The sequence below is a fragment of the Scyliorhinus canicula genome, chromosome 3 (genome assembly GCF_902713615.1).
Source record: "Scyliorhinus canicula chromosome 3, sScyCan1.1, whole genome shotgun sequence".
NCBI classification, from domain to species: domain Eukaryota; kingdom Metazoa; phylum Chordata; class Chondrichthyes; order Carcharhiniformes; family Scyliorhinidae; genus Scyliorhinus; species Scyliorhinus canicula.
Window position 1 is genome coordinate 103047901 of NC_052148.1, and position 9426 is coordinate 103057326.

Genomic DNA, 9426 nt, shown 5'->3' on the forward strand with positions numbered 1-9426 from the left:
TATAATTATATTGGGGTCACTTGGTTGGAATATTTATAGTGAAGGTGAAAGGCAGAACTTAAAGTTTTTCTTTTGTTTTTAAGAACTGTTTAACTGAATTATACAGCTATTTCTGCATGTTGATGTGGTTAATGCTGTGTTTTTAAAAATTGTTTGATTCAATCTAACCCTAGTTGGTGAAGTATCCTTTCCTCACAGTTTTACAAATTGCAAATAATTGGGATTTCCCATCTGATATCCTAACATAAATTGGGGTCAGGTCCGGTATACAGTATCAACAGCAATGGATGTTGCCTTCAGTCTCTCACCTAAGACACTGAAATAGATCATAGAATTTACAGTGCAGAAGGAGGCCATTCGGCTCATCGAGTCTACATCAGCCCTTGAAAGAGCACCCTACTTAAGCCCGCACCTCCACCCTATCCCCATAATGCAGTAACCCTACCAAACGTTTGGACATTACGGGGCAATTTAGCATGGCTAATTCACCTAGCCCGCACATCTTTGAACTGTGGGAGGAAACTGGAGCACCCGGAGGAAACCCACGCAGACTCGGGGAGAACGCGCAGACTCTGCACAGACAGTGACCCAAGCCGGGAATCGAACCCGAATCCTTGGTGCTGTGAAGCAACAATGCTGCTCACTGTGCTACCGTGCCGCTATGAATAGATTATAAATAGTTGAGGCCCAAAGACTGATTCTTGCAGTGCCCCTCAGCTTGCCAACCTGAAAATGACCACTTGTACTACTCTCTATTTTCGGTCCATTGACCAATCCTCAATCCATGTTAATATGTTATCCCCAATCCCATGAACCCTTTTGTGTAATAACCTCATATCTGACACCTTATTGAATGCATTTTAAAAATTCAAATACACTACATCCGCTTGTCTCACCTAATCTACCTACTAGATACAACCTCAAAAAGCTTTAACAGATTTAACAGATAAAACAACTTCTGTTGCTGAATCTCTGATATATGACTGGATATTCTCATACCCAGCCTCCAGCTAACACTTTCCACTTGTCCCAGTCATTTGATCATCCAGATGTCATGTTAATTTCTACAAGCCTGGCTTATTTTTCTCCAACTATTTAATGTATGTCCTCACATAAGATACTATCATACGGAGAACCCGCCGCCATGACGTTCCTTCCTGGATACTTGGCGAGAGGATATGCCGGACACTCCCTCCTTCTTTCCCTTTTGGTCTCAAAGCCTCCCACTGCTTAGTCCTGGATATGTATATATTTGAAGGTCTGGATATCATTCCCTTTAGTTCTGGGACATCAGATAAATATTCTTCTCTCGATGTTGCATATGATTTACATCCAGGTTTTGAGATAAATTGACTTTAAAAAAAAAAACTATTCATGTTAATGTAAAGATGGAAAGTATTTTCATACTTTAATTTTTAGCTGCATTTGATATTAAAGGATTGCCATTTTGGAAATAATTTCAAAACTTTAAACCCTTGACCCTGTTACTGAATGCTACTTTAAACTGTTGGAAGATATTCAATGCAGCCACAGATTTATTTTACGGAGAGAAAGAGAAGGCTGACCATGAAGAACATTCACAGTGGAATAGAATTCCCTTGTTTTGCTGTTCTTGTACAGGATTTCAACATTCTAAGTATAAAGTTTTTTCATTTCCATGGGATTATTTTCCTTTTCTGATCAGATGCAACATGCAGCTCACGTGCAACTCTTCAGCTCCGATCTTCCACAAGTTGAATATAATTTTTTTTGAAAATCCTTTCACATTGTTGTAAAATAATTTGCAGTCAATCTATTTCTAAATCAACAAATTCTTTGTCACCGAGTGAAAGAGGAAACCTTGCTTTCACTTTTTTAAATCCCTTTAGGATTGGATATGGTTCAATATGTGCGAGCTGTCCTCTGATATCTTTCTAAGTGCCAGGTCATGATTCAGCAGTGATGAGTTCATTGTCATTGGAGCTCACCACAGCCAAACCTGGTATTTGAAGAGGAGCTGGGAAGTTCTCCCAGTTCTGGACAATGTTCTTTCCTCAACTAACATCGTTAAAAAATATTTAACTGATATTTATCCAATTTGTTGCTTATGGAACCTTGCTGTGCCCAAATTGAGTGTGTTTGAAATGGCAATGAATGCACTTCATAGAATTATACCATGTGGAAAGAGGCCATTCAACCCATTGTGTCTATGTCAGCTCTTTGAAAGAAATAACCATTCTGTCCTAATCCCATGGCCCACAGATTTTTCCTTTTCCACCACTTATCTGATTCCTTCATGCAAGTTCAAGTTGAATTTCCCACCACCATCCTTCAGGGCGGTACATTCTCGATTATAACCGCCAATTATGCAATTCTCCTCACTTACCCACCCAGCCAACCAGGTTCTTTTCATAATTTAACTTCCTATCAGTGGACATAGTTTATCCCATGTACCTCTCAAAAAAGCATCAACATCTGTTAAATCTCCCCTTCACCTTCTCTCCTTTAAGGAAAACAATTTTAGCTTTTCTAATCTCTGCATAACTGAGGTAACTGTGAAGTACTTTAGGACTTCCTGAGAAACTGAAAGATGTTATGAAATGCTTTGAAAGTACAGGTGGGATCATATTTATACTTTTCTACTACGCTGTTCTATAATGGCTCAATATCAAATGCCTTGGGCGGGTTTCTCCGGTCTCCGCCGCTGAAATTATGATCGGCGATCGGCCAGAGAATTCCCGTTTGCGGGGAGATCGGGGGCAGCACTGCTTTTGCGATGCTCCGCCCCCTTGAAAACAGCATACTCACAATGCCCTCCCCTGGTGCCCCCGATGGGCTCAGTTCCTGACGGCATGGAACACTTATCCTATTTTTGTCGTGAACCCGGCGTGGCGGCTGCGGACTGAGTCCAGCGCTCCCACAATCAGGTGGAAGCCATACAGCAGGCATGGGGGGCTTTGTTGGGGGCTGGGGGGACTGGTGGGGGATGGTCTGGGGGTGGCGAGTCTGGACAAAGGGGGACAGTTTTTGGCAGGCTGGATCCGCGTGCGGCCGGCACTATTTTGCACTGCACGACGGCTGTAGGCCGCCGCCATGCGCGGCCACAGACCTGGCAATTCTCTGGCCATATCCACAGGTAAAGACGGGGGCTTTACGCTGTGTGCTTGCTAGCCCCCCACCAAATGGAGGATCGGTGCCGCTTTTGCGCTATTTGTTCGGGCGTAAAACGCCACTGTTCCCACGCCAGCGTCAGCACTTAGACTTCAAATCGGAGAATCCAGCCCCTTGGTTTTTTTTTCAGTGCTACTCTATTTTTTTAAATCATTGTGAACAGATCCATCATGGTTTTGAGCCAGGAGCTATTTTCCTGGTCACAATTGTGGAAGCTATTGTTGTTTGTGGAAAATACATGAAGTGAATAAAGATTAATTCATAATGACATGGATTAACAGGACTCCGGTGGAAAGGAATGGGATCAGATTAATGTAATAATAGGACAGCTCCTTTACTAAACATTTGGTTATTTACAATAGTATTTTTATAATCTGGTTTGGAACTGATCTGTGTGGATTTGTGGTGGAAAACACTGGCAAAAACAGTTTTCTCTGTCTCGGGATAACAAATTTCCTGACCACGTTGGAGTGGAGCTGGATTCATTGTTCCAGCTGGTGAAAAAAAATCAGTGTTGTCAGTGTTCGACTTGGCAACTAATAACCAGATTGTTCAGACTGTTTAATATTTTCTCCAGGGAGAGTTGCCAGAATAAGTTCAACTTCTGAAAATTTCAAATCATGCCTGGAAAGGATACCACAGAAGGAAAATTCTATACTAGTACACTGTTTATTAATTGTTGCTTGGCTCTCTCTGTTTTTATTCCTGCCTGATAATGTTGGTTCAAATACGATAGGTTATTTTCAGCTGGATACTGTAGGCTCCATGGTGAGGAGTTGCATGTTGATGACCCCTGAGTCATGGGGGGGCGGAAAAGGAGCTTTTAGAAAGTTCCAATTAGTGCCATTGTTTTGGAGTTCATATTTACTACCACAATGTGCCTTAAGGTTACTTTTATCTGAAGAATGACTAGCACCTTAATTTCACACAGCATAAACTTGTCATTGTTACATAATCAAAGTCGGGGACTACTAATTAAATTGTTTCTTGTTTCCTATCCTCAATCTACTTTGTAATGGGAACGAAAGGTCACACAAAGTTACTGGAGAATAGCAACCCTTTGACCCAGTTGTAGGATGTGTTTTCAATAAAGTTGCATTGAACAGATGCTTGATTTATGTTTATTAAGTAGTAGTCAGTGGTCTCTAAATTATATTTATTCAGGGGATGTGAACATCACTGGAGAGGCCAGCATTTATTGCCCAGTGGCCCTTGAGAAGGTGATTGTGAGCTGCTTTCTTGAATTACTGGAGTCCATGTGGTGTAGATACGCCCACAGTGCTGATTTCAGTAAGGCAGTGAAAATAAAATTGCCAGAACTTGAAACTCTTGTAGGAGTTGTTCATGTAACGTCTGATGGAAGTGATGGTGTAGAGGAATGTGTAAACTGAAGTATAGACAACTGAGGTAATGGATAATGTGTGCTCGTTAAACAAAAGGTCAAGCAAGGTGGCATGAACTTCAGATGGAAAAGGTTTCATTGCCCTTTGCACTATTTTCTCCTCTAAAGTTTATATTCTTGGATTTAAGTGGTATGTTCACAATCTCCAGGCACCATACCATCATGTAATGTGTTGTTTTCGACTATAGTTGGCTTGCTAATTCACATGTACCTCATTCTTCCCTGAGTGTTAGACTATAAGATAGATATTGTCAATAGTTTTATATTTCTAGCCTGTATCGTAAAATGTATTTTTGTTCAAAACGCAAGGACTATTTCTTTGCTCAACAAGCATCTTTGATCTCAAACCTTTGTCTACTTAGACAAAAAGTTAATAATCGCTAATCGGATCTCACCGACTACTTGGGGGTCAGGCCAAGGAGTATAACAGTTGCCCTATGTTATATTGATTGATGAGCATCCATGACCAAATCGTATTTTATACTTGGGAAGTATTCATAGAACATACAGTGCAGAAGGAGGCCATTCGGCCCATCGAGTCTGCACCAACCCACTTAAGCCCTCACTTCCACCCTATCCCCATAACCCAATAATCCCTCCTAACCTTTTTGGTCACTAAGGGCAATTTATCATGGTCAGTCCACCTAACCTGCACGCCTTTGGACTGTGGGAGGAAACCGGAGCACCCAGAGGAAACCCACGCAGACACAGGGAGAATGTGCAGACTCCGCACAGACAGTGACCCAGTGAGGAATCGAACCTGGGACCCTGGTGCTGTGAAGCCACAGTCCTATCTGTTGTGTTATGCTGCTTCGAATAACACAGGCTGCTACATGATGCAGTCTTAACTAAAGGATGCTCCAGACTCTGAAATGAGTTCAATGTGTTTATTGAACTATTAACACAGTTCTCAAATGAGTTTGACTCTCTGCTAATCTAACTGTAGTAACTCAGTGTAACTGTACCAGCTTGTTCTAAGCCACGTGCTGGGGTGTGATGCTGCTGATCAACCCTGTCTAACCCTCTAGATGTCTGTCTGTGGAAAGAGGCACGGTGTGAGTGCCTCATCCCTTTTATAGTGTTTATGTCATGCCCCCTTGTGGTGATGCCACCTCTGAGTGTCCTGACTGCCCATTGGTTGTGTCCTATTGTGAGTGTTCATTGGTTGCATTTTTGCATATCATGACACTATCCACTTGTGCTACCGTGCTGCCCGAACATTCAACACAAACCACCACAATAACTGAATTTTAAAATAGATTTCGAAATCTGAAAGCTTATCTGGAAATTGTTGGGGGAAATGAGCCACATTTCTCAAGCATACTGTCTGATTGCTGGCCCAAGCACATAGCAATGGGCTGATAAGCCCATTCAGCCTATTCCACCATTATGTTAGAGCATAGCTGAACTCAATCTCCCTTTGCTGTGTATGCTTTGATAGCCTTACTGAATGCCAAGTCTATGAGGACCAACTTTAATGGAAAAATGTTTCTTATCACTTAATAAAGCAGCATTGGTATCAAAATTATAAATGATTCCATTGATCTTTCACCAGCTGAAGAAAGCTTGTAAATGAAATCTATTGAGAGTCAAAGGAGCAAAGTAATGTGGAAATCAGTTGATCTTTTAATAACATATCAAAAGAAAAAGATTTTTAATATTTTTTTCTTCAAAGATATTTCAGTGTCATATGAGTCCTGCAGACAGTAACATGTGTGCAACTAAGAATTCCATGTCAATAAAAAATATTCTATTGTGCCCTGCAAACAGCCTGGGAATATTGTTGTTCAGTGAATTGACAAGAAGCACATGCGCCAGCTGTACAATATGCTACAAGGAAAAATATGCTGCCTGTACTAATAGATATTCTTCTTATTTAATTCCTGCAGCTTGCATTGAAGGACCCAGTACACAGTGTGTCGCTGCAGCAGTTTGTCTACGAGAAGCTAAAAGCACAGCAAGAGTTACTCGGAGAACAAGGATTCCAGAGTCTGATGGAATCTGTGGACACTGAAGTTATCAGACAGCTGCAAGGATTTTTACAAAAATTGTGAAAAATTAAGAAATCGTTTTCTCAAGTTGAAGAAGAAATAAAAAACATGCAATTGTATTCTTACAGCCAATGCTATTGCACCAAAGCTTCCATTATCACAGTGGCAGAAGCCTCATGCAAAATATGGTGTATCCTGAAGAAGAAATCAAGCTAAACATTATTTTGAATGGTACTAAAAAGAAACAGTGCAATTTGCGGCAAACTTCACTGGTGAGGGTAAAATCTCCAAGATCCTTGTAGCTTTATTATTGTCCATTGTATTTGAAGACAATAGGAATTGTAGGTTTTCTTTTTTGTATTATTTGAAAAAGTGCAGAAAATTACGGTGTGACTACAGGAAACAGTTAGTGTGGTATCAAGTACACGGTAATTGGATGAAAATTGAGCTTTTTGGATAAAAGACTTTTGCTGCATCGGTACATTTTAGCTGCAGCTGAAAAGCATGCAGTTTGGTTTTATACATTATGTTAACCAACTCACCACTAAATGAGCTCCAATTTATATTTGACACACATATATCCACACAGAATTGACTAATTAAATTTTGCCTAAGTCAGAGAATATTTGCCTTACTGTATGTTATCAGCCTTACTTCAACTGAAAAATCTACTTTTCAGCAGTTTGAGTATTTTTAAACAAGTTTCAAATGGTGAATTGGTCCTTGCAAAATCCAAGTATACCCTTTGAATAGAAAATGCAACCCTACTTGGTTCATATCGCAGTGTCGATGAGCAGCATGGAGCTTAAGCATTGACCGACATTCAGTTTTCAAATTAGTTACAAAATGCTTCAAGAAGGATAACCAGTGAAAACAATAAAGTCTTTGTTTAGCAAAATGCTGTTGAAATGGGTTTTTGTCGAGCTTCGAGTACTTGAAACTAACTTGGAGACATAAACTTCACTGTCACCGCACCTATTTGGCAGATTTGTTCAGCATAAGATTCTGATGTTGCTGTTTGATCTTGTATGTCAAGGCACAGCATGGGTATTTAATGAGGAGTGAAAGGCATGAAAAGATTTGCATACAAAATGGAACTTTTGAACCAGCACATATTCACTGCACCCAATTTAAGTTGCTTTTGCCAGTGTGACAGGGACGTCAGAACTTTGTAACAGAATCTGTTAGCATAACATTGTCACTGCAAACATCCAGCAAATTGTGAGACTGAGAATCCTCCAATGTTTAATTGCTTAAATTAGAATAAATGCTTAATTGAAACATGTATGCGCGAGAGTGCTGAAATCCAAGAACATTACTTTAATTCATTGCATGTGTGAACTCAGAGGTCTCTGGCCAAGGCAGATGATAGTCAGGATGTGGTGCAAACTGACAGGATTAAAAGGTAGAAGTGAGACAATTAAGTAATGAGTAACCAGGCTGAAATTTAATTAAGAAAAGTTGACCATCAGCAGAAAGAGAGAGAACAAGATACCAAACAGAGCTGGCTGTATGCACATAGGAACTAAGACTAGGGAGTTAGCTGTATAATCAATTTGAATGTTTGGGGGGCTAAAGGGTGAACTAACTTCTCTGTCCAGGTCAGGTTAAGGATGCCTCCGGCCAGAATCATTAGCCATCAAAGGTGCCACATGTCTTCAGTGTAAAAATATGCCCCTCTGAATTGGCACAGTTGCACTGATTTCAGATCCATCAGTCACAATAAGTGATGAAGGAGAGGCGGAAGGCCAGAACAGGAATAAGCAGGAGCTTTGTAGATGTTTTATCCCAATAATTGACCAAGAGCATGATGATTCATCAAGTGTATTTCAGTGCTTTTCAATTATAGAAAAGAGTATAAGAATGGACTGGAGTTGTAGAAAACTTAAGAGGGAATTCAGGAGACATTCCAAGGAGGAGCGGGGGCTGGAGCTAGAGGATGCAGCTGCATATAATTGCTATTGTTATACAGTAAAATCGCCATTGTCCCAGATGGCCATAGGTTGCTTTCCCCTTTGAGGGGGGATCACACAAGGTTGAGAAGGTGGGGCCTTCATGAATAACCTCAGCTGGTACAGGAATTGAACCCACACTGCTGGTCTTGCTCTGCATCACGACCAGCTGTGTGGCCAAGTGAGTTAAACCGATCGTTATAATCAGGGCATAAATGAGGTAATATAATTTCTTTAAAGCTACTGCTCAGATACTGTAAAACATCAAGTCTTGGCTTGTGCTGAATAAAGTTTAATCACTGCTACCAATATGTGTCAATGCCGAATCACTGAGTACAGTATCAGGGTTTATCAAAACCTATCAAATTGGCAACTTCACTCGGGCGTTGACAGTTGATTTTGTTTTCAAAGCATATTCAGTGTAATGGGATCCTAGGCTAGGGTGGTTATTGTTGCCTATCCAATTAAGGAAAGGAAACTTTGGGAATTGTTACGAACCCTGCTGATGTTAAATGCGAGGATATCCCAAAACTCAGAAGGGTAACTTAGAACCGCTATTCTTAGTGATGTATATTTTCAATCTAGCATGATGAGAGAAGAAATATGCAGACCAGGAAAGAATAGCCCAATATTTTTAACATCAATTAATAAAGAACATTTGTTAACTTAAAAGAAAAGCACATGATAAGAAGGACTGTAATACACTACAGCAGTACACTTAACAACACTGTTGACCAGGCACACAATATTACCTGAAGTTGCCCCTTTGTTCCCAACTGCCTCACTTTCCTGAATTCCATGATGCCCCTTTTTCCCAAACAATATCAAATATTATATAACTCTATATAATATTGCAGCACCGTAGTACAGTGGTTAGTACAGTTGCTTCACAGCTCCAGGGTCCAGGTTCAATTCCGGCTTGGGTCACTGT

The 9426-nt window shown here is 40.5% G+C and overlaps 1 protein-coding gene across 2 annotated transcripts in view; it reads left to right on the forward strand.

Moving 5' to 3' along the window:
• ipo11 (importin 11) overlaps window positions 1–8800 on the forward strand; it is a 712587-nt gene extending 703787 nt beyond the window's left edge. The window contains exon 29 of one of the 2 annotated variants that reach the window (XM_038791006.1): window positions 6442–8800. In XM_038791006.1, coding sequence (XP_038646934.1) covers window positions 6442–6606 — 165 coding nt within the window. In that variant the 3' untranslated portion in view covers window positions 6607–8800. The remainder of the gene's footprint in view (window positions 1–6441) is intronic. The other variant, XM_038791005.1, reaches the window with a different exon arrangement.
• The last annotated feature ends 626 nt before the right edge of the window (window positions 8801–9426 follow it).